Below are 26,879 nucleotides of genomic sequence, written 5' to 3'. Positions count from 1 at the left end.
GCTGCTCTGTTCAGGGAAATGCTGTGTTGTGCAAGGGATGCGCTTGCTCCTGGGGGGAAGACTATTGATGGCAATTACAATACCCTTAACAGATGCATTTTAGAGTGGGTTCACAGCATCCTTTGAACGTGTTTTACAGCTGACCCTTCAGCACAGAGGTGGAGGACAACGCTGGCGCGAGCCGTGGGGTCTGCCAAACCTGGCTGCAGCCACAGACGTGGGAGCAGGCTCGGCTCCGCTCCGCAATCCATGGGGTACGTTTCACTGGCAGAAAAACAGACTGGTAAATTAAAATGAATTCCCAAATCCAAGTGCAGACAGGTGGCAACTCTAAATCTAGGAAGCTAAATTTCCATTTTTGTAAATCTCTTGGCATAGTTAATGCCAGATTTACTTTTCTCGGAAGAAAAATTTTCAATTCCATCACTGTTACTGGCACCTGAACAGACAACACTTGTGTAGCAAACAGGTCAATTTAACCAATGGGGTCTGCTGTTTAACAGCTCCTCATAAGATTCTCTGCTAAAGCAGTCCCAGAAGTAGTAGGCTGCAGTTTGTGGCTTTGTTTTGATGATGAGTAAGCACTGCAATAAATATTATTTTCTAAAGCCTATTACAAAGTTACAAAAATCATCCTGAAAAGTTTATACCACAGTACTAAGGCAAGTTAAGAAGGTTCCTTCACCCAAAATGGTTTCCTTTGCAACAACTTTGCACCAAGGAATAATTTTCCTTTATTTATATGGTAAGGATGAAAGATAACTTTGCTCAACTGCAATGATCTGATAAAATAAACAAAACAATATTCTTGTTTATTAAACAACATCCTTGCAGGTCTCCTTATCGCTACTCCCCAGCATCATGCTGAGATGTGTGCCTAAGGAGAGCTCTCAACCAGTAGGGCTTCTTGCAGGTGTGGGTCTCTCTGCGTGGATCTTGTTATTTATGTGATTTAACACTATATTAAAACTAGACTATAACTGTAAAACCCTCCGTCATACTGTAGTTGAAGCCAAATAAATTAATCTTTTATACCAGATTTGCTTATCTGCTAGTATTTGCCCCAAATGAGACCATCCTGACATGATACTATGAAATACTTCCAAGCTGAAATTTTAGTCTGCTGTTGACATTGTGGTAACGAAGATCCAGAGATCTCTTCTTTCATGATCTGCATGTGAATGGGATCTTATAGGAAGCAGATCTTATAACCATACTGAAATCTCAAGAAGAAATTTCTCTCATCTGCATATGTATTATACCTCCCTTTTTCAGGCTTATTCATGGCAAAGAATTGACATTGACTCATGACTTTTTTATTTTCCTCACCCAAAGACCTACCATTAAAAACACCAAAATCTTAGCAGCATGGCTAAGGTTGCACTAACGTTCTAGTGGACCACAGAGTACTATTTTATTTCCACTTGTGTGCTTCCAATTTTTGCTCAGATATTAGAAGTCTTGCTTATAGGAGTGCAGCACACTGCTCAGTTTCATCTGCTTATGGAGCACTGAAACTAGATAAAAAATTCCTTACAATCTGACTTTAAGTTTAGAGAGTGTACTTACAATGAGAAGGTCTCCTCTCATTCTGGTATCTGGAATATCTCATTCCAGGCACTCCAGTGACACAAGACACCACCCAGCACAGAAACATAGATACTGACTTGATTCCACAGAATATTAAATTCAACAAAACCTTTTAACGTAAATCATATAGAATCATAGAATGCTTAGGGTTGGAAGTGACCTCTAGAGATCATCTAGTCCAACCCCCCTGCACACGCAGGGTCACCTAGAGCACGTGGCACAGGACTGCGGCCAGGCGGGTTTTGAAGATCTCCAGAGAAGGAGACTCCACAACCTCTCTGGGCAGCCTGTTCCAGTGCATATGAAAAAAAAATTGTTTAAGAAGAATGAATAAAACAGTTACTCTCCCCCACCCCCTTTTATTATACTACATTTTGTTTTGAGGAAGAGAACTAGTTTTTTTATATCATTCCACTAGCTTTTGCAACCATATGGTCAAACAGAGAACACAGTGACTAAGTGATAGACTTCCAGCCTCAACAATCTGCATTTGCAAAGGAGCAGATCTGTATATTTTTTTCCTTCCCTTTTTTTTTTTTGTTCCTTACCATTTGCTACAACACTTTTTTTTTTTTTTTCATAAGATATGGCATGTGGGGGAGCACTTTGTACACAGAGAGAAAATTTAAATTCCTTGCAGCATAGAAAGCTTAGGCACTACTTCATAAAATCAGCCTTTCCCAGGCATTTATCTACTGCCCAAGCTTTCACCAACATGTTTTAAAGCCACATACATTGTACAACAGGAAATTGTTTATATATAATTAAGGTGCATACAGAAGGTAAAGTTAATACAATTTTTTTTTCAGTAAGTGGGATACACATATTCAAAATAAACTAGCATCAAGATCATTGTATAGGCTAATTCTTTGCAGGGCTACATTCTGAAATTGCTTGCTGCATATTGCCAAGGCTTTTTAAAAAATTAGTTTCAATATCATGGAGATTTGCAATCTTTTTTTTCCTATTTTTAAGCTCTATGTCACTCAAATACTGACAGAAATTAGACCTTAGGCTTGCTCTTTTCATTGACCTAGTAAAAGCCTCTTTCTTTAAACTAATAAGCACTAACCCCACCAATTTTAGGTATTAGTTATTTTACCAGTCATACAGGCTTTCTCTTGAAAAGTCTTGCTGCAAATAATAATAATAATAATAATAAAATAATAATAATAATAAACAGATAACCGGTATGGTTAATCATGCAATATGCTCTAAGAAATGAATTGCATCACCCTTAGAATACTTGGTCGCATCCTGTTTTAAAAGTTCAGCATGATCAGTACTTCATTATTTGGAGGAGAATCTTTAAAGTGAAGGAAGTGGATAGCACTCAGTTTTATGTTTATATGCTTTCGTTTCCTGTCTATTGGTCTCATATAGGACTATTACTGTAAAGAAAAAAAAAAAGGGACACTGATTTAGCTCACTAGCTGCAATAGCCCTTCTTCTTTTAAAGAAGCCTCCAGTTCAATTTCTTGCTGGAATGGATTTTTCACAAATAAGGATAATCCTTCATTTAGTGTTTACACACTTGGCTACCTCTTCCCTGTCATATCAAGTTTCAAAATTTTTATTTAAAATTGCCAGAATTCATTTATGCATTAACTGGTTTTATTATAGTTATGGACGAGCTAGCTTTCAACACATTTAGCATTAGCAAAGAATAGGCATGATTTTATCAGACTATACCAGGACCCATATCCAATTTTGCCTTTTTTTTGGGGGGTTGTGTTACTGCTCAGGCGAAAACATGGCTAGCCAGCACAAAATGAGCATCTCTAGTAATATTTCCTCTTGACTTTCTCTCCTTCTTCCTCTATTTCTCACTTACCATGCACACTGATACATACGCACTCTTGATCTCACATACCCCAGTTCATTTTACCAGAAAGTCCCAGGGAAAATGGATTGTAGCTAGCTATGTGGCCTTCCTGAGCTATGGAGTAAGATTCTGCTGACCACACAAACAGATGAAAATATTTCAGCCAGATTTTAAATAAGAAAGACCCGAAATGTCAACTCTTTTTAATGTAATTTAGAAACTGAGACATGCTATAAAACTGAAATAGAAGAAAATCTTAAGAGGCTACGGAAATACATTTTTCCACCAGAGAAAAAAAGTGTTTAAACTAAAAGTTACTCATTTCCTTTTGCAGAGTTAAAAGTAGGGGGAATAACGGACTTTTATTTCACATACAGCTTTCTTCTATAAGGTAAATAATCCTATGATTTCCAGTTTCCTCTTAAGCTCACTGTTTTGCCAAGGTGCCAATGTCAGCAATCTCATCCTTCATTACCAGGCCTGAATTTCAGGAAGCAACTTTTTACATTAGGAAAAATTCAGCACTAAGATAGAAACAGGCAGCAGAAGCACAAAGTCACCCTCTTGGTTTCCATTACTTTTTACAGCTTGTAACTTGGAAAGTCTAGTTCTGTATTTCTTTGCATTCGGTTAGTTACATGGATAAGGTGAAAAAAGGTCTAACTTAGTATAATAGTACCAAATAATTATGAACGCATCTTAAGAGATTTTTCCATTCTGTCAAGACCTGCAGTCAAGTTAAGGGAAAGAGAAGCAAATGTCTCTCTTGACAGCACTCAGGAGTCTGAGAGTTAGGTGGCTTCAGTTTATTTATAAAATCTAGCTTCAGTAAATAATTCTGTACATCACCATCAAGATGGTTTTCTCTTACTGTTTCATACTGTTACTCTCAATGGGTTTTCTCTTACTGTTTCATATAAAATAAACTGTATGACACCACATGGTAAGTTGTTTGCTCAAAACAAAAGTCAAAAAGATAAATTCTAAAAGACAAAAAAATATTGCACTATGAAAGTACATCTGTTTACATGAGATGGCATTCTGGTTTGCGTTGTTCTTTTTACAAATTTTTAAGCTTATGCAAAACAATGGAACACTTAAGTAGCCTTCAGTCCATTAAAAAAAAAAAAAACTCTCAACTATTATTTTACATTGATTAATCTGATTTATTTCCTGGAAAAGAGGAGATGCACAAATCTTTCCTCCTCTTCGCACTTGACTACAATATTTTAAATTCATTTTATTTCTCACCAAAAATACTCTCATATTAAAGGTGAAGCCTAATCTGCAAACTGATGTCAACAGAAAGCTCTACAAGGCTCAAGACTCATGCAGGCAACCACTCTTTCAGCTTAATGATTGCTTTTTCAACTATTTAAGGGATGATATGAAATTATACTTAATCCTGTTTAGAGTTTGTTAGATTTTGCTCAGAGCTGAATAGATAGATCTACAGATCCAGAGGTTTTAAGAAAAAGTTAATAATCAAACAGAGATATTCTTCCACTATTAAGCACTCTATAAAACATCAAGTAAAGCTTGGTGTAAATACATTCTTGCCTAATTTCCTTTGTTAGTTCAGAAGATTAGACTCAACTGAAGTGATAAATATAACTTCAGAGAAATGAATTTCTTCCATCCAAAGCTATTTTTTTAAAAATTATGCAAATCAAAATATGATGAGAAAATATTAATAGTTGGAAATAATGTTTTGGTCACAGGAAGGCAGTGCAAAAGCCTTTATCACCTTAGCTGCACAAGTGGCCACACACAAGTGTGGGAGTCATGAGCCAAACTAGAATCCAAGGGAGTTGGATCCCAACATTCCTCTCTCAGCAACAGTATCACATTCCTGGGTAGAGATGAGGCAGCAGGGTTTTCAGCTGGCATCCTCTGTTCTAAAGAATAGAGCCTGACCTCGGACACGATTAAATCCAAAACTTGGGGATGTACAGACAAAATAAAACAATTCAAAACCATTTTAAAATATTTTCACAGGCATTAGCAGTTGACAAAAAAATGCAGATCAAATCTAAGTCAGAACACCACTGATGCTCCCTCAGTTCACCTTTGTAGAAAGACAGGCTGCCCATGCCAAGGTACCCAGATGTAGTTGGCTCACGCATCATCATCCACTGACACCACAGCAACATGAACAGTCAGTGCTTGCATAATTAGCAGTAGAGACATCAGTTTAGGAATCACTGATCTATATATTTAAGGGCACAAATAGATTAACTACAGCAAGTATCAGTGAAATAGCAAGGCCCAGAGGGGACAGATTAAACCACGGGCAAGCCTACTACAGTAAAGTCTAATCCTTAAACTTACTGGCTGCCAGTGCCAGGAGTTCAAAATATGTTAGGAACTTACTATATAATTGCAATCGCTGTTTTCATCTCATTCCAAAACAAGCTTAAAGGCCAATATTATATACGAACAACATAAGGGTTCCATTTTAAGATTTAATGCTCTTAGTTGAATGTTTTTCAGGCTCTCAGTACTGTTTGGATTCTGATTTTTTTATGAGATGTAGCCTGAAATTTTATTGTAATGAAAATATTTCCATGGGCATGCTTTGTTATTTTTCAAAAAACTAAAACTATCAGATATTTTAGCAATACTACTTTTGAAACCGTTCTTCATTAATTCATTCTATGTTGTCTATGGCCAAAATGTATGCTTTATCTATGTTAGCATAATTAACGCAAGACAGCATTCCTGTGATAGCTGCAATTATACACATTTAAATAAAGAAATTGCTTATACAAGGACAGATTGTTCTTACGCAGAACTGTTAGAATGTAGAATATAGTGAGAAAGATGTACCACACCAGAAGATTTATTAATTTGCTTTTTTAAAAAAGTAGAAATCTCCTCCTTCCTAGTCAAAGTATTTTCCTTTCCGTGAAAAGTCTATGGGTATTTTCCAGACAGAAACATGCTATTTTATTTAAATTGAGGGTATTACACCATTGGACAGCTAGAATATTTCTCAGCAAGTCACTTCCATAATACACACTTCAAAATTATTACAGAGCCTCCACAATTTTATTTCTGCTTTTAACAAAACCAGTTAAGCCACCAAGCTTTTCAGAATAAACCCATGCTCAGAACTCTTGCCAAAGATCAGGTTTTCCCAATAGTATGGCCTAGATATACTGAGAAAATTGTCAGAATTTAATGTTAAATTCATATATTTCTACAGTGAAAACATAAAATAACCTGCTCCTAATATAATCAAATTATTTACCCAGAACCATTTTCAATACCTTTAAAAAATATCCATTTCCAAGATATGCCATGGAATTCAAATGGTGTTTTTTCTACATAAGGAACAAGCTTTAAGCATAAGGCAATTACTATGGGGAAGCAAAGATGTCCTGCTTTGCCCAGCTGCTTGCAATGGAAAAAGTCAAATGAATTCTAGCATTTTAAGTGGGGATTATCAACTGCTCATCCCCTCATGTCTCTAAGAACCTACTTATACATTAGAAAATTCTCCCTGAGGGGGAAGTCATCGTTAGAACGGTGCATACCTCTATTAATATTGATAATAAAATCAATATATCTGTTATAGTTGTGGTCGCATCTTGTTAAACATGCTTTCAGGAACTCTGAGAAAAGGTAAATCAATTTACATCTACGCATCTTTACATCACAACCTTACTTAAAAGAGTAAGCCAACTGACTGCTTAGTTACAGAAGTCTGAAGATTTTATTTACATTGGCTTTGGTACCCTCAACCTTTCTTAGTAACAAATTGCGCCCGCAGAAAGGAAAAAAACTTTGATATGAGGCAGAAACATACAGGTTTGGGGGGGTTTGCTTGCAAAATGAGCTGAAATAGAGATGTGTCTATAGTTTGTTGGGAGATATAGAATTATCTTCATCTGTTCTTAACAAGTTACCTTAATAAATTATCTTAATTAACAATATAAATATATGGTAATAATTAATAATGCTAGTTTTAAAATTACATCAGCTTCTTAACAGAAATGAAGGAACACATTTGAGAAAGTGTTCTACACCTTGCTGTTTCTGCTACTACATCTTAAGAAACAAGTTATTTTTTTTTCTTTTTGAGCCAGCTGGCACACAAGATACTCTAACATCTTAAAAATTAGGAAAAATTACTGAACCCTTAGAATTGTTTAATATCCATCATTATGAAAAATGTTGAAATAATGTAGCGTGAGCACAATCTCTCTGTACCCCCAAACACCTAAGGAATAATACTGGTAAGACAGAAGTTTGGCTGTACTTTAATAAGGAAAGCAAATTAAGAGAGTTATGCACTGGGACATCGGAATCTCAGTGGCAGCTGCCGTATTAAAACAACTTCACTGTCATAGTGCGAGTTATTTTTTGTTCTGTAATAAACTCCAGCAAGCCATCCAGAGCACATTTTGGTCTTACTGAGTAATAAGTATACATTCACATGAAAGAAATGTATATATGAGAAAAGTATGAAGATATCACCTACACATATAGCTTAGGATGCCAGCTTGGACAGGGTAGAAATGGCTTAAATGTTTAAAATACAGACATATATCCACCAGCTGGTATTGAAAAATATTCATTGTACTTCCTTTCACCATAAAAGGCTAAGAAAGTTGAGAGAGGACAAAGAAAATTCACAGTTTGATCTGCAAGTATTTAGGACACCATGCTACAAAATTTTCTGGGTGTTTCAAATTTCCAGTCATTTCTGGAGGATTAGGAGATGCCTAAAAGAGAGTCCTTCTGTAAAAGCATACTTATCAAGTTACGAATTAGAGAATGTGAATTTCTGCAAACAAGTAATTCAAAAGCAGCAAGTATTTTGGGCAAAGTAAGTGTTAGTCTGAACATCGTATCTTTTTCTAGTCAGACTTCCAGTGACATCTGCAACACAGGATACTCTGAACTCAACACCAGTTCCCAGCCAGCAAGATTGGGATCATTCCTAAATGCCATTCAGTAGGGCATTTACTTCAGAAACTCATGAGAAAATATAATCTAAAAGTAAATTAGGAAATTATTTTCATTTGTAACAGTTTTTACCTAGGTTGGAGAAACCCACTTCATTAAGTGCAGCTTTATTTCACATACATTTGAAGCGGTACGTAGCACTGGAGTCATTTTTTCCTCTTTCCAGGAGCTGGTATTTTTCCAGACTTTAAGTTACTTTACAGTATTTAATCTCAATGAAATGACATAACACAATAAATTGCAAATACTGTAGATCATGCATAGACATGTCAGTGCTTGTTTATCATATAATTTTAGCTAATATATTAAAAATTAAACTATACTCTCTTACCCATCAAAATGAAACAAAACCCTTTATGATGGTTTTTTTTTCCAAACTAGAGGAAAACTGTTTCCTTTGCAAAATTTATTTTACATTTAAGAATTATTACTGCTGTCTTTTGGAACAGATGGAAAAAAATTCTTGGTAAATCATTTATTTTCACTGACTATTTAAACATAAATATGTACATTTGGTATTAAACATTACACCCTCCACACATGTAATATTCACAAGGTGTTATGGCCAGGGAGTACTGGACTCTGAGCCAGTTCTGAAGTAGAGCTGTGCCAAGGAGGCATGACAAGAGTCCACGCGCCAGGTTTAAGAGACAGTACCCAGAAAGGAGAGTCTCAATTCCTCTGTAACCCACTGGTAATGTATCCCAGCACTGGTCAGCAGTGGTGAGGGCTGCAAAATCATGAGCTGCTGCCGTCTTTTCATTTTCGACACCCTCACTCCTGTGCACTGAGTGGGACTCCCTTCCTTTTCTGTCACTGAGCCAGGATAGAAATGGTGAATTGCAGAAGGGGCTGAGAGACAGTTCATGGTGGAGCTCACTGTGGACTCTCGCAGCGATATATTAAAAAAGGCAGGGGGGACAGATTAAAAACAAAACTTTATCTAGAAGAACAAAGCATCGCCAGAACAGGACTGTAAGTAACCCCTGTAAAGGCAAATAAGTAATTAAAGACAGACATTTAAAGTCATTGTCTTTTTTAAATTATAACACTGAATATCTTGACTTTACATTCATTAAAAAGAAAATATCCTATTCAAGTTTATTAAAATGGAGGGAGGAAGGGGGAATTCAAATATAGAAAATGATAATAGGACAGATCTTTATCTTCCTAGTAAATAAAAAAGTACTGAGTTCAAAAATACTACATTTTCAACTGTTAGGAAGACCACTTACTTAAACTATCTATGACATGTTATTTGTCACTCATGGCAAAAGACTTGGAAGTATTTAGAGCTTTTTTCCTGCCAGAATTTTGAAGTACTATATAGCCTGCAATAAACGTCAAGCTACCTAAACGACAAGGTTTTCACGGTGCCAGCGAAACAACATCCAAATAATTTTCCTTTGTTAGTTTAAGATGAACAGCAAGAGATGACTATAATATCTGTAATATGGCAAACAATGAAAGAGCAGCTCCCTGTCTCTGCCCCAGGATTAATAAACAGGCTGACACAGCTAATAAAGCAACATTAAAGCTCTCTAGAGCTCAGAAGTCAGGAACAGCAATGGACCTGCATGCACTGAACCTCAGTTAACGGTATGGGAAACCAAGTTTCAACAGAGCTGCAGTGAATTGTATCAGATTTAAAAATAACTCATCATGTCTGAAGGAGCTGAAATAATTTCTGAGCTATGAAAAAAAAATTAGAAAAATTATAGGAAATGTTATGCAAAACCCCAGTGAGTAAGTATGGCAACTGAAAGTCCATTTACTACGCCTTAATTCAGATTTTTACACTAGTTGCACTTCGTACTATAAAAATAGATAATGAATCAAATGTATTCCACAGCAGGACTGCACCACAAAGTCACTTACATTTAAGTGTGTCGTATGAGTACATAAGTTGGTATATAACCATTTGCAGAATCAGATCTTAGTTTGTAGAAATGCATTTTCCTTTTCGTTGTAAAGCTGAAGTTGTGAACAACTTTATATTGCTATGACTCCAAAAGCGAAGTCTAAATGTGACTCCTATGTTCAGTTAAATCAACATTTTTTTTCCAGACTGAAATATATCCTAACATATATCATTGAGAACATGGCAACTGGTATAAATTGCAGTATTGTATGCATATAAAATAAATATTTTTAAAAAGAATGAAAAGCAATAAAAGAAATAAAAAAGAGAGCGAAACTAATGACCAAGATTTCCAAGCTGTTTAGTGAAGGTTGCTGGCAGGCTTGTAGGTGGTCTGTGTAAGACTCCCACACTCCAGTCTTTCCAGACATGTTTTTATGCGTGATTAATTAGTGAATCTAAGGAGAAGTGATACTTTCATAGTGACTGATGTTTTCTTATAATTGAATCAGTCTGGTGTACGTCCCACATACATTTCTATGGATGCCTTTAGTAAAAATAAAAATAAGAGGGCTCTCTAATTTCCCAGAAATGTAGTATCACAAATTCACACTGAGTATCCTATATTAAAATAATGCTATGCAAATAAGCATGACAGCTAAATATGGTTTTAGAATAAGACTGTTTTAAATGAGAAAGCAGAATTTTTAAATGTCAGTCAATGCCTATGAAAAGAGAAAGCTCAACTTAATGAGGTTGGTCATTTCTGGCTAATGAAGAGAAAAGGATTAGCATGTACAGTACGTTAAGGCTGCTCAAATCTCTGTGTGGGTTTTACACAGGTATTCACTTTCATTTCCATAAAAGAATTACTGGAACAAATGCTGGCTTACATGATGCTCTGCTGCTTATGGCACAGGAGAGCTTCTTAAGAAACTTTTGCTGTGCTGCCATTTAAAGGCCAGGCACAGTTTATTGAGAACTGGGAAGAAAAAAAAACAAACTTCAAAAAACCCTCTGGCCTTCCTGATAGATTTGCGGTATGGAGGCACAGAGTCTTTTTGTATGGTTTATCAAAGTACTGTGTCAACTCCACTTTGACTAATTCTCTATGAAATGAAAATTATTGTAATACCAGGAAAGAAATTTCCTTCTAGCAATCATGGGCACAGTCAAGTAGAATTGCAGAAGCAAAAGAAGGTTTTGGGTAACATACTAACTTATTCCTTACAAGAATATTTTTAAACTGTGCATAGAAGCAGTGATTGACAGTCACTTTTTCAGTGTGACATAACCTGCTTACTGTAGACTGCTATGAATTGAAAAAAAGCATAGTCGATACAGGCACTAGCTCTGAGCAACACTTTTGCTTTGCACTAAGGCAAAGAGCTTTCTGTAATGTACTGAAAAATAAGCACAATAAAACTCCACAGCTATCAGTATATATTTCAAGCTTTTCCAGATAGAATTATTTTCTATTTCCCTGAAAGATGAATGAGAAAATAAGAACATCACAAGGACCAGGCACATACACAATCCTGCAGCTAATCTTCAGAAATGTGAGATTAAAGTAAATTGTATGCATTTAGAAAAAAAGAAACTTGCTCGGCAAATTCATTAAAATAAGTGTGACCCTATTACAAACATTTCCCTTTTGGAAATGTTGAGGTTTGCCAGCCCAAACTACTGGGCCAGACACACCCAGTGCTCCTGAGGACTTGTTCCATGGGAATTTGAGAGAAAGAATAACAACAGATTCTCTTTATTTGGAGGCGGGGAGGGAGGTATAAGAAACACAGACCTTCAGTGCAAATTATTATCATAGATATAAGCATTATTAAAAAACTGAGATGATAGACAAAAATCTGTAACTTGACACTAAGAGAAGATTTCCCTCTTTTCTCCTTTGTCATGGTCTTGGCTGGCACTGCAGCATAGAAGGTACCAACCCCTCCGCCACCCATGGGAGTGTTTTTCACCAGCCCTATTGCTTATACGCCATTTGAATGCCCTATTAATTATCTGTGTTTATATTCAGCCTGGGTAGAAAGTCTTTAGAAAAAGTACGTCAGAAATAACATCTCCTCTCTCTATCAAATCATATCTGGTTCAAACCTATACTGATTACCAATATTTAAATGAGACTTTTGAGAGAAAACAACTGGCTGGATTCTTGAGTCGCATGCAGTTTGTTAATATCTGGTGCTGATAGCTGAAGTCTAGAAAAAAAATGGAAGTGTTTGCCAGTGAATGGCCTTCCAGATGTGTTGGTAGAGAACAGCAATCGTGAAGGATTAGTGCAGGTCTATTTATATTCTGAGCTTTTCCAATAATTCCTTGAGATAAACAAGAAAATCCTTCTTGTGCAGTACAGAAACCAAGACAGAAGAGTTAAAAAAATGAAAAGCTTTGCTTCAGAAATTCTACTACTCACTTCTAGACAAAGCTAAATTCACAAGACTGCAGAGGAACATTTTTAAAGTTGAGAGTAGAACTCCAGTGGTTTTGGTTCATTAAAGGATGAACCAAACCATGATCACCCCTTTTAGGTAAAAATTAACTATAAATTAACTATAAATTAGTGTCTCATCAGCAGGGAAAGCAACTTGCCTCAGATTCTGCTGAAGTCTTCATCTTAGAGTGCTACACACTGCTTTAAATTACTGACTGAGATCCCTTTTGATGTCATTTTTAATGCCACAAAATGCCTTTGAAATACACTAGATACTCAGATAATTCAGGAATAGCACACCGAGCTCGAGGGGCTTTGTTGGTGCTGGGGGAGGAGAGGGGTGTTTCGAAGTATTTTGAATAAGCTGTTTAAAAGCGTTACTATTATTTCAATGAGAATATAGGAGTTGGGATTTTAAAGAATCTCACTGTGCTGTTAGATATAAAGATGTAGAAGCAATGGGCTACTCTACAAACCTTAAAGTTAAATTAGCCACGGATAATGATTTATTTACTAAAATGTGTCAAATATATGACAGAAAATCCTTAATTTTTCTGAGCCCAAGAAACTTTTCTGACAAGCATTGTGATTTATGAGAGGAAGGGCTCTCATTCCCTAGTGAAATTCAACCAGTGAAATTCAGCAGGGCCTGCACGTAAAACCTCAAAAATATCACAATTGCCAGTTTAGTACAGTCCAGTGCAACAACAGTCCTGGTTCAGGATGTAAACTCAGTCTGACAGCTCTCCTACCAGCTTTGTGTCCCATCACAATACTTTTTCCCTGCCTTGGCAGCTTGGCCACATGGATTAATATTCCCAACTGCAAGGCCACTTAATCCCTCCTTGTCTCACTCCATAACATTCATAATTAATGACTGTGCTCAGGTCTTTGTGGCTTTAAATGCTACTCTGAGCTTCATATAAGCATCTATAATTCCAACCCTTAAGCACATACTTTAGTTGCATGTATTATGCATAGTTTCAGATTAACCATTCATGCTTAAAAGAAAATATAAAGCTAAGAATGTCTTTCCAGGATTGAAGCTCTTGTCCCCAATGTTTTCCTTGTGTAAGCTGCAATAATAGAGATAAGTGAATGAAGTTTTCACAACTTCATCCTACAACTTGTGGCAGAAAGAAAAGATAGAGCTAGACATACATATATCCGTGAGCACATATGTTCAAATAGATAGAAGATGTATATAGTTTCTGCGTGCTCTGAAAGCCTTAGAATACTCACTCACCCTTGCCAAAGTCAGCGTCCCTTGTTTACATGTGCTGCAGCGGACCCTCAGTTTCCCAGGTTTCACAGCTTGGCAGAAACTTTTGCAAAAAACATAGAAACTGTTGTAACTAGCATCACCTGTCAGGAAGAAAATAAATAAAACATTCATTTTACACTGGAATGAGTAACAACCTGTAACAAAAGGTTTCTATTTTACTCTGTGAATGATATGTAAAGAAAATATATGGAGTAATTTTAAGGCCTGAGCTCTCCATTTTGCTTGTACTGCTTGGTCTATTTCTTAACAGTTTCCATGATCTGCTGTTTCTTGATCAATAGCTGCAGCTGCATAACCCCCAAAAAACAAATCCACTTTTGAGTTGGAGCTTGCCACTGGTGATTGCCCACTGAAATTTTTGGCAAGTGATGAATGTGATTAAATACCCGAACATTTACTTAATTACACATAACTTTTGCCTTACTTCCAGTAAATTCATCTAATCTCAGCTTTTAGTGAGTCCAACTTGCATGACAGATTCCTTGGATCAAGTTTAAAAGATTAGTTTGATTGATAATACAACAAGGAAACAAATATTTAATTTAGTAAATTTAGTTTTATACATGGAAGCCTGAAAAAGATTTCTTTATTCTTGCTGGCAGCTGTATATCCTAGCAAAGTTAGCAATCTGCTGCCAAGACATTAGGCCAAGTACATTTTCAAGGAAAATGAAATGAAACACATTCTGTTCTGTGAAACTATGGAACAAAACATGATATGCGGAGAATCGTGTAAGCCTGGAGCAATGCTAATTACTTGCTTTCACGTGCAATACTGGTTATTGCTTTGAGTAAGCCACTTTTTAGGGTGAATATTGTTATTCCTCAGGGAATGATGGAAGATTCCCAGCATACTGGTTTTAATCAAGACTAGCCATCTCTGCTCCAGAGACTCCAGCTTAAAAAACTGAGCTGAGCTCAAAATAAAGATTTCCTCCAACTATTCCAATATCAAAACGAATGTCTGTGGAACTGCTCCCTACTAACAAGGGTAAATTTATAGGACCCATATTCCCTTACACATCAGAAGTTTCCTGGTGTTTTCTTACCCATCTTCCTGCTCTTCCTTACATTTTTTCAACAATAGAATGCTTAAGTAAATTTGAATCTGATCATATTATCGTACAATAAAATATAACCTCAAATAATATTTATAAACAAGATTGAATTGCTTTATTTTTACATGTCCTTCAGAATGACAAGGGCAAGACTGTTCTGCTAATGAAAATCCCTACCAATTCCTAACAGTTCCACATTACACCTATCCATAGGTGCCCAACAAGGAAACAGTTACACTTTGTCTCCAAAATTAAACTTCACAGAACTCTATTGTCAAAAAAATAGAATACAACCTAAGAAAAAATGTGGATGTCTTCAAAGAACATACTGACACCGCTGAAAAATAAATGTAATACATACTAAAAAGCATGGCAGTGATGGCAGACATAAACCATGTTTCTAGAGGACATCAGTGATGTCTACATGATAAATTTTACTCGACACATCTATCAAGTGCTTCAGTATGCTCCCACTATGCTTGCCTGGGAAAGATTAATTACTACAATATAGGTAGTAGTAATTATTACTAGAACATAAAGAATAACAGAATTATAATTAAATTTGGATTTTGTGAAAAGTAAGCACACATCTATCCATTCACACACGTACATTAAATGAAATCATGATCTTCTTATGTGAATAAGAGCAACTCTAGCACTTGAGAGCACCCTTCTCAAATCAGTCCGTGACATAGACCTGAGATTAAAATGGTTCAAATGAAGAAAAAGAGGCATATGCTGAACTATTCAACATATAGCACCAAGAAGAGAAGTAAATCCAAATCAAGTATGTCATTTCTGAACATCTGGATCCCTATTCATTCTTGCTTCAGACTTATCACATTAGGACCAAGAAGCGCACTTGTTGGTTTGAACCAGTTTGAATTATGATCCACAACCAAAATCTAAATTATGGTATTGAAAGTGAAAAGGAGTGCACCGGCCCCTTCCTTTCGGTAGCCCCTTCCTTTTGGTCACTCCTTGAGGCATAACTGCCTCATGGCATAACTGCCTACTGCCTCATGTCGGCATAAAACTGAAAAAAAAATACTAAAAGACAAAAGACAGCAAAGAACATTAAACTTAACACAATTTAAATGAAGTATTTCATGACTTAAACAAGAATTTCATTGCTAAAAAAGAACACCAGTATAAAGAGAAGCATCAGAAATCATTATTCCTGACTGAGTTTCAGCTGTACAAAGACCAGCTGTGGCAGGAGGTGACACCAGGGCTCTTCACCTATTTCTGTATCACCACTCCTCTCCCTTTGCTCTGGTTTCTGCCTGGGCTTTGAGCCCTAATGAGGCTGCTGCTTCTATTCATAGCAGGAGCACTCATCCTGAGCAGACCTGGGAGACGCTACTCACTCTCCTCATTCAGTCCTACTCTTTGGATGAATTCCTGCTACGACTAATGAAATCCTTTCAGTCAAGCAGAACCATGTTATTAAGTACACGAGCCCTTATGGAATACAATATTCTTGTTAATTGGGCTGATGCTTTTCCTGATCCAATCCTCTTGATGTCTTGTGTCCCTGTCTCCTATTTTATACCAACTTTATTTCAAGTAGTAAACTACTTAGGGCAAGAATCATGCTTTCTGCCTGCTTTGTGTTCTAAGCTCATTCCATCTGGACCCGAAGATAAAATTATATTATTGATAATACTCTGCAAAATATTCATAGGATAGTATGGCATAAATCAGCATGACCAAATACTGCAGTAAAAAATAGCAGTCATAGGAGAGGCCTGGAATGAGGTATATTGCTGATTTACTGTAGAGGATAAATCTTGTATGTTAGCTTGATATTTACTCCTCGTGAAAATAAACTGTGTTAGCCTTATTTCCTCTCCCCCTCCTTTCTCATGAATACAGAAATGCATATCCCCCTTAAAAACATCCCCAATGGACAAATTCAAAGCACAACAAGAAATATATTTAGTTAGAGCAATTAAGCACCACAGATTGATGTACAGGCCCAGAATAACTTTGGAAATGTCTCATACTGCAAAGGTTTCAGAGAGCCACAGGAAGAGTGACCTGATTTTAAGGAATTTAAATGGAATAAATGTTGATTTTCAGCAATCTGCCCACCATTTCATGCAGGCGGGTTGACACAATGTCACAATGTGCAGTACACCATTAGGTGCATATCCTAAGCAGCATCACCATGAATAGGGGATGCTGACGACAGGATCAAATATGCCAATGCTGAACACTGGCATATCACACCACACTGAAGCCCAACATCACACTGGCTTCACTGGCTTGTTATTATCAGTGGAAATCTTAACATGACTCTTGACTGAGTCTCTATTCCCTTGACTCCCTCTTCAGAGGAGAACTGAAAGAAACAAGGACAAAGAAACCTGGTTTATGCAGCAGCTGTGACGTAGCAATATTAAGAATTGTAATTATGGCACCATGCCAGTAATCACTAAAATTGCTGCAGCACCAACCTTACAACCTCGACTCTCCTCATTCAATCATGGTCTATAGGTTTTCATAAAACTTTCCATTAATATTTTATAACACTGGTACTCAGCAAGAAATTGCAGACACAGCAAATTACAATTTTTTTTTTTTTAAAAGGATGTCCTTTTTTAAGTGCTGGTACTGAAGGTGAGAATTAACACCAGAAATAAATTAAATCATAACTAGCAGTCCATTTTGTAGGTATGTATATTGTGTGGGTGAATAAAGGCTGAGGCAAGGAAAAAGTGCTCTATCTATCTATCTATCTGCAGTTACTGTTTTCTGCAATCTCAGTGTTCAGGTACTGGCCAGGTACCATAACGGTCTCTTTTGGCCATCATTCAGACTTTGGTTTGGACAGACACCCTTCCCAGCTTTGCCATACCTGCTGGTATGCCAACAGGTCTTTCAAAAAGACATCACATGATGCTCGTCCCTAACAACAGCACAAGTATGATCAGTCATAGTGGTCAGCAGCATTTTAATTTACCATAAATTGAGATCAGCACCCCCAGGATTTTTTGTCCTTACAAAACTGACTTGTTAAGAGTGCAAAAGCATTTCACAGACCATGAATATAACTTGACTTTTCCAGAAGTCATCTCTACTACAACAAGCTTCACGTGGTGTTTCAAGCTTTATCTTTTTCCTAACCCTAACCCAAAGCAGAACCCTAACCCTAATCTCCCATGCGGCTTCAAGTAGAACCCACCAGACCTATTTCAGACCCCTAGGACAAAAAAGTCTGTGGAGGGAACTTGGTGAAACCTCGCATCTCCTTTGGCATGTTCTTTGCAACCCCACTCCATATGTGTCACCAGGCTTTATCTGTCCCCTAGCCTTAGACGTAATCTGCATTGTGGCCTCAAGAGATTTAAGAAATAGAGCATCTTTCATTAGCATGCACTGGTAAATTCTTCTTGTAACTTCTTTCAACATAGCAAAAGTCATTTTATGCTTTACTGTCTGGCAACACTGGTCTGCCTTTCTTGCCCTTTTCATATGTGAGCATGCTTATTGGACTGGGTCTGCTAGGGAAAGTAAGCAACTGCCTCCTTTCTGAAGTCGCAGCAAACGTACAACCTCCTTCTTGCAGTGATCTTTTCTAGCACCTCAGTGTCTTTGCCATCAAAAATATATTTGTTTTTAGCTTTAACTTTACGTGTTGAAATTAAACTTTCTCTAGTTTCTACTACAGAGATGCAAAACTTTGTTTTCTTTCCCTTTGCAGCAGTACTTTATATTGGTTTTGTCTTCCTTGGGGGTAGTCAACTGCAAAATGGTCATTCTCTCCTTATAAATAGTACTCTCTAGAGTTCAGAACATCTCTTCTTGAACTTCTCTTTAAGTGGTGTTAAGTACAGCTCCCAGAGCTGACCTAAATTCCAGCTGAAGTCTTTCTACTGCTGAGCACAGCAGTTTTAAGGCATCTCATAGGTCATATTTCTGTATACACACTCCTGTGTAATATTTCCCTTAACCTGACTGGTACAGCATTTTTGGTTCCTGATCAGTTTGATATAGCAAGAACCTCTGAATCCTTGACTGTTCAATTTGTTGTAATCTCTTCTGTATTTGTGTGTCTGACTACTGCCAGACAAGTGCAATTCTTTAGGCTTGCTCCTGCTGAGCAGTATGATGCTTTTTTCCATACTACACTTTCAATTTATCACGACCATTTTGCGTTCTAAGACTGCCTTCCAGTTTATTGACAGTACCTCCTAGTTTGGTGATTCTTACAAATTTAGGAAGTGCCTATCCCACCCTCTAAGTCATTAATGAGAATATTGATTAATATCAGATGTAGGGCAGGCCCATTTAACATATCCCTTCATTTTGATTATGAACTATTAATACCTACTCTACATCTACAACTTAGTAGACAAGTTCATAGCAATAAACAGTGTCTTTATGTATATCAGGGTTTCCAGTTTACAAATAACAGGATCATGCTAAACTGCCAAAATTCATACAAGTGTTAATACATAAAATCTGTTGTTTTCCTTTATTTCCACAGTTCAAAATGATTTGCTTTTTAAGGAATTCAGGATGATTGTTACTTTTCTCCTCGGTTTCTTCCAGATACTTGCAGATAGTTAGATTATTTGTTCTAATATTTTCAGGAATGAAAATGAAGCTTTTCCTACGATTTTCAAATACTTTTTAAAAACACTACCAGATTTCCTCATTCTCCCACACTCATTCTTCTTGCATAGCATTTAGTTCAGCTAAATTCTAGAAATACTTCTGAAATCTCAGCCATTAGGGAAATCATGTATTTAGAAAGTACACAGTTATACTGAAGTGCCATAAAGTAGCAAGTTTAAATTTATCCATGTGGCAACAAGTTGAAAATAAGTCTGATTTTATTTTTTTCCTTTTTTAACTGAAGCAAGAAACTATGTGACAACAGCAATTGAAGGTTCCAAGAGCTTCCAGAAGTTAAAGCAGAAATATTCATTGACTAACCTACTAAGATAGCTTTGGTAGTGCGACAAATTATATGCTTAGATCATAAGTGTTGGAATAGAAATTATTTCCATTTTTATTATCTTTCCATACTACTTATCAAACAACATGACAGAAAAGATAAGTTAACAGACTATAATAACCTAAATCCATCATATCTCATTTCTAATATGCATCAATAATGCTACCAAAAACTTACTGAAGCCCTACGTAAACTGAATGGTTCAAAGTATTTCATCAGAGGCAGGGCTAATGATCAAGTTGAATACCCCTCACTGCTAGGGGAGAGTATGCCTGTCATCTAGCAATGAGTGAGGGGTCAAGATAACAATAATTATAATTTTCCTTAAGTATAGATTGTGCTGAATGCACTAAGATGTTCAATATCTCCTTAAATACAAAAGAAATAATTTGCAACTAGAATCATAATGAATGCTATGTAATCAACATGATGTCAGAGTGCTGATTGCTACTTTTTCTGCCAACATTATCACTCAAGTGAAGCTTACAATTGTTGGAGAAGCTTAACGACTTCCTACTTGGAGTTACCAGAAATGTGTCTGAGGGCAGTACTAGAGTAAAGGGATTACAGAAGGATCAAGAGGAAAATTCTGGAGCATGAGGCACAGAAGTCTCCTACGCATTGTAAGACTCCCTATGTAAGCTACCCTGAGAGCTTCTCCCTGCACCATCCACAGTCAGGGTTTATCTATCTGCGTTCAAAAATTTATTTAAGGTCTAGTTCTGATAAGGCCCACCAGCATGAACTTGGCCTAGGATTTATAAGAAAATTATTAAGGTGTAAGAAATAGCTGTGAAAAAGTCTGTGGAAGGATAAAAAGGCAGGAAGAGAAATCATTGCTGAGATGAGGTCATAAGTTCAAGGAAAGGGAAAAAAGAAAAGGGAAAAACGCCAACATGGAAAGTTACAACCTCCCGAAGGAAAAAAAAATAGTGAGTTAACAGTCAACAGTTGGCAAGGCCTTAATCATGCTATTGGTACCATCAGTGTCTCAATGTCAACAAATGCTAACTTTGCAAGACCAAGGATTTAAACAATGGAGCAGTGGAAACCAACCCTTCTCCTTCTGACTGTTTCCAACTTGGCCAACAAAGACGCTATCAGTAGTGGTAAGAATACTAATGCCTTCGCCTACCTTGATAAATCTAAAATATCTTTTTTGTTGTGTTTCAGTCAATAAATAATTGCTTTTACTTCTACTGTATATGTACTTCTACTGCAAAAATGACATTCAAAAACTAGTTTCACAGAATCTCATTTCATATTTTCACTCTTGAAAGATTGGCAAATGATACACAGGAGAAAAGTAATAGAATCACAGAATGGTTAAGGTTGGAAGGGACCTCTAGAGATCATCTAGTCCAACCCCCCTGCACACGCAGGGTCACCTAGAGCACGTGGCACAGGGTGGCATCCAACTGGGTTTGGAAGATCTCCAGAGAAGGAGACTCCACAACCTCTCTGGGCGGCCTGTTCCAGTGCTCTGTCACCCTCACTGTTAAAAAAATTTTCCAAACTGAAAGAATTTAAGACTAACAAGGGGGAAGTTTAGTGTTAGATTTAGGAGATATATAAAGCCAGGAGACACATAAGGAGTTTATTTATAAAGGACATGAAAGTTGTACCAGGAACTCCCCAAGGAAACTTTTCCCTTTCAGCCTACAAGAGGTTTAGTAGGGTTGCATTGAGGCCACACTGCAGATTAGTGTTCGGGTCAGGTGCAAGAGAGATAAAGCCTGGAGCCGCGTATGGAATGGGGTTGCAAAGGATGGGCTAAAGAGATGCAAAGCTGCACCAAGATCTCTCCAATGACATTATTTTTATCCTGAAATGGATCTGGCAAAGGTTAGGGGGTAGCATTAGGTTTAGGGTTTGCCTTAGGAAGTTCACAAAGCCTGGAGCCCCAAGGTGAGCGGGTTTGCAAGACACATGCCAAAGGAGATGTGAGGCTGCATCAAGATCCCTCCAGCAGCAACTTTTCCTTTGGGTCTGAAATGGGTAGGATTAGGCCTAGGAAATGGATAAAGCCTGGAGCCCCATGTATTTGTTTGGATCTTTCATGGGTCTGGTGGTTTCAGTTTGAGGCTATTCTGGTGATTAGAGCTGGTTTAGGTGCTCCACTGTTAATTAGCCAAAGCACTAAAAGCATAGGAAGTTTTTAGTCAAAGAAGCTCCTATCATAACATGGGAAAAAGAATCAGACAGCAACAGTTTGATTTGCTGCTTTTGAACAATACTATCAAAGGGATATTTTGCATAAGCAATGAGGTTGAATGTTGGAGACGACAGCAGAAACCTGATGAAAAATGTATAAAAATAGTAAAAGAAATTGACAAAGGAGATATCACATTTTAATTCTGAAAAAAAAGACTCAAAATAAATGGAGAATGATTAGGGAACGGATACTCTCCCTGACAGAATATATAAAGCTAAATAGCTGTGCTATAGCATTGATAGGCCAGGAAAAGATAAAGGCAGCACCTGAATGTAGAGCACAGAGCAGATAAAGATATTAGCAACTTTCAATAAGGATGCCTCACTGTACTGAAATGTAAGAAAGGGCTGTCATTTCATAAGATAATACCAGTATGAGGGTTTGACCGAGTGACAATTGTAAACAATGTGCTATGAATTTATCCTCCTTTGATGAGCTAAAAATTGCATACACTGTTTTAATCAAAGGCTTTGAGCTTCAAGCAAGAACTACTGTCATCTTAATCATCAGCCTCATTCACAAGCACACATATATTTAGTAACAAAGTTTGTCACTCTTCCAAGAGCTTGAAATTGAAAATAAAACAGTACATGTTATTTGCAGCAAAATGGTAAAAAGATACAAAGTACGTGACTTTATATACGGATTATATGGACTGCCATGGAGTTCCAGCTTTGAATGAAATGAGCCTACTTCAACAAAGTATTTTAACAAAAGGAAAATAACACAACGTGAGTTTATGCATAGCATCAGCTCAGCATAACAAAATATTTTTGGGCATGGTCCTACTGTAAATTCATGTTAGCAATAAGATAATACAAATATTATAACAAAGATAAGCAAAATTCATTACAACTCGAGCTACTTCTCACAAACATCCTTTCACTTGAAAAACTCAGCATCTGTAAAGCACTTTGACCAGTTAGTAAAAATAGTGACAGAGAGTAAGAAGATAACAAACCTGTTAATCTCAAAATAATCTAAACTCCTACTCTCCACATTTTAAAGGAAATTTAAGATACTTTTTAATTCTACAGAGCCTGGTTTATTTGCTTTTTAACTGTATTTGCCCAGAAGAGTCTACTTATTTCCACTTTTATTATGCAACCTGAATTTGCCAAACCTGATTATGTGTAAAGCTCAGTTTTTTTTTTTTTTTATGGATAGAAATGCATATAATACATAGGTGGACTTTATGAATGAAAAGACTTGCAGAATCAATACTGCAAGTTAAATTTCCTGGTTGCATTCAGAATGAGATAATGTCTTACAAAACATATTGAATAGGCAGCTCTGCAAAGGGTAATAAGTGATGATTATGTTTTGAGTTTGCAGTAGGAGATAGGATATGGATGAACTTCAGTTTTCACTGTTCACCATCATCATGCATCAGCAACTAAAAGTGACAACCACAAGAAAAAATAGATGTACGATTGATAAGCAGATCAAAGATACTGTGATCACATACACACACACCCCTACAAACACTTATATGCATATATAAACTTCAAAATACTTAAAAATAAATCCAAATTTTATAAAAATATTGAGTAATATATCAAGTGACAAGTATCTACTGGAGAAGACAAATCATCGTTATCAATAAATTCTTATTTCATTCTATTGGGGAAAAAATATCTAAACGACTTCTGAAATATTTGTATTTTACTCAGAATTTCCAGATGTCTAATCTTTGCTTTGATCTCTACCTGATGTTTACACGCTATTCATGCAGATTCATGTTAATCTAGGAAATAATTAAGCTACTTTCTATCTAATGCCTCTTCTCTAGCCTTAACTCTGATTCTCGCTCTACTTGCATCTGAGCTGAAGTTCTGTTTTATTTACAGCAAATATATCACAACTGACTAGAAGAATCCTTTAGCCTGGAGAACTGACTGACATACTAGATCAATAAGTATCTCAGAAATAGATGTAACTCAGAGTTTCAGGAGTTTTGATCACATCAGTTGAGATTTTCTTCTGCAGGAATATGACGTGTTCTTGATAAAATCATCTTGTCTATTCTCACACACTGAAGTCATTTAGGCTTGTAACAGAACAAAAATCTGAATAGAAATTTTTAAATGAAAAAATACAAAGCCATTCATGCAAAGAAAGAGATTTCAGGACCTGAACTACAGGGAGGCTACACAAGAATAAGGTCAATAAAATGAAATATGTTAATAGATCAGGGAGAAACAAGAGAAGAGATGCTATAGTTACAGATGGCAATATTTAATGAAGAAGTTTTATGTATCTACAAGTCACAAGTTAAATAGAGAGTGGCAGACGAATAGTCGTCTTTCTGCTGCTTACTTAAAAGGTATTCTTTTTCTTTGTGCCTGGATGGCAGAAATAAAATGTATTATTTGCTAAATCTATAGTGCTGGATTAAATTTTCTTGAAAAATCTCCAAGAAAGAATGCACAGCACAGGTAACACTTCTGCGGGACACACTTCTTTTTGTGGGGGGGAGCGGGGGGTACATCTTCTTGACAAAACCTGCTGCTGCAGCAGCCACAACTGAATACCTGGAGAAGCCCTGGCACCAACTCATGCCAGGCCAAAAAGGAAACTTCCAAAGCCAGAGGGCTTTAGAGAAGTGCAAGACCTTAATCTAAATCAGACTCACTGGATCTCTTCTCACAATGCAAGACAGAGAGACGTGGGGGAGGGAAGGTAGCAAGGTTCCCAACTGCGATGTTTTTGAGTTTACCTCCAACATCCACATCTGACATGCAAGTTGTCTTGCATGTTTGTTCTCCTAATGCACTTCCTGCTTCTCAGGCAGTACCTCCTTCTTTTCCATCATATTTTATCCTCCAGGCTTCCAACTGGATGCACTGCTGCTTTATTGTGGACTTCAATCCCCTCATCACCACAACCATGCTTCTCCCTATTTCTCTCTCTGTTTTTTGACAGGTTCCTGATTTAACTGTGATTCTGAAATAGTGGTTGCATAGAAAGTGTTGCTATGACACATATAATTCAGAAATATTCTAGACAATTTCCTTGCAGGCCGTTGCAGCATGTTGTCTCATAAGTGAAAGTCTGATCACGGAACAGAACATCTGTCTTGATTTTTTCCTGTCAGTGTGATTATTTGATCCCAAATGCTGTAAATCCACAGAATGCCAGCATGAGCTGAGATGCTAATAGATTGCAATGCTAATAGATTCTGTAGAATATCAGTATTCTAGAAGCTTGTAGCAAATATTTGGTTATTACGTAGGGTGATGCTTGCCTGCACAGCATGGATCTTCATTTTGCTTCAGTTGGGTAATATTCTTGGTGTGTACAATGCAGGCAGTGTTCTGTCATGAAGAATGTGTATGACAGAATTAGCAAGACTAGCGCACAATATTCCTCAGCATAGGAGGAAAAAAAAACTGACACTGAAGGATTTTTGGAAATTCATATAAATTCAGTGTAGAATCTCAGTTTGGCTTCTTATGGTTCAATAAAATAAAATATCCAAGAAAACAAAACAACTGAAATCAACAAAACAACAACAAAACAAAAACAACAAAATGTTGGCAATCTCCAATAAGGAGCTTGAATGGACACGAAGGTCTCTACTTTGGCCACATTAACAATAATCATCCAGGTAGCAGTCTAAATGTGAAACCTGGACCCTAAGAGAGCTGAGGCAAAAGTCTACAGACATTTTGCCAGAGCAATGAAAGTTCTTCTGGGAATAAGAATTAAATCTTTTGAATTAACTGTCCATTTTCCTCTCACAAGCATTATTTTGCCTAAAAAAATACAGAGAATACATCTTCTCTTGCCTAAGGCAATGTTATTTTTCTTTCAAAGAAGCTCAGATTTAGTCCCATGGAAGCTATCTGTCCTTAAAAAGATTGAGCAGGTTGCATTCTGTATGGCTATTTTTCATCTCCTAATATCAATTGAATTTATTAAACTGTCTGTTGCATGTAATTACTTTTTGTTGATCAAACCTTTCTAAAAGGTCCGTTCTCTCCTTATCCTTGCTGTGTGCACAGAACTCAAAAGTTCCCAAATTAATGAAACTCAGACATGGGTTTTGAGGAGAAAGAACGTCATTTTGAGGAGAAAGATGTTTTAAAAGAGACTACATAGTAGTGCAAGAACTAAGAAGTCACACAATAGAGTCAGTGAATGTTTGGTTAATCCACTTTAAACAAATCATTCTTCTTAGTTTTGCCTTTAATGATAAGTCTTTTTGTTAAAAAACCTTACTTGTCTATTCCTGTGTTTTTACACATAGGAGGTTCTTCCAAAGTGTTTTCCTTTTTTTCCCGCTCTAATGCAAGCCAACAATTCATGCCAACAATTATCTGGAAAGCATAACATGCATAGTTTTGTTTAATCAACACAGAACATTTTCCATCTACAAATGCCACCTTCAGCTGGTGGCCTAAAGATGTGACTTATGCATTTGCAGAAGAAAGCCCGTCTATGCTTTCACCCATAAACAATCACAATACATCCCAAGGACACAACAGTGCTGCCTCCCTACCCCTTGACACGAGGGAGCTAGCAAATGTTATCAGCTTCAATTAACATGAAAGAGCCTTTAAAAACAATAAAGTAATTGGACATGTTCATGAGAGATAATTATGTCATGTAAAGATAAGCATTCCCAGAAGTGCTTTTGGCTCTATTA

At 36.7% G+C, this 26,879-nt stretch overlaps 1 protein-coding gene across 1 annotated transcript in view; it reads right to left on the bottom strand.

The window, feature by feature from the left end:
• Nucleotides 1–26,879, bottom strand: part of PRKN (parkin RBR E3 ubiquitin protein ligase) — a 541,751-nt gene that overhangs the window by 420,924 nt on the left and 93,948 nt on the right. Inside the window, exon 4 of the mRNA XM_088532999.1 lies at nt 13,949–14,067. Coding sequence (XP_088389125.1) covers nt 13,949–14,067 — 119 coding nt within the window. The remainder of the gene's footprint in view (nt 1–13,948; nt 14,068–26,879) is intronic.

This window comes from Tinamus guttatus, unplaced genomic scaffold, assembly GCF_059628265.1.
Source record: "Tinamus guttatus ecotype Peru unplaced genomic scaffold, ASM5962826v1 Tinamus_guttatus_pri_ptg000473l, whole genome shotgun sequence".
NCBI lineage: Eukaryota > Metazoa > Chordata > Aves > Tinamiformes > Tinamidae > Tinamus > Tinamus guttatus.
Note: the sequence above shows the minus strand (reverse complement) of the source record. Positions and strands in the feature narration are given on the sequence as shown.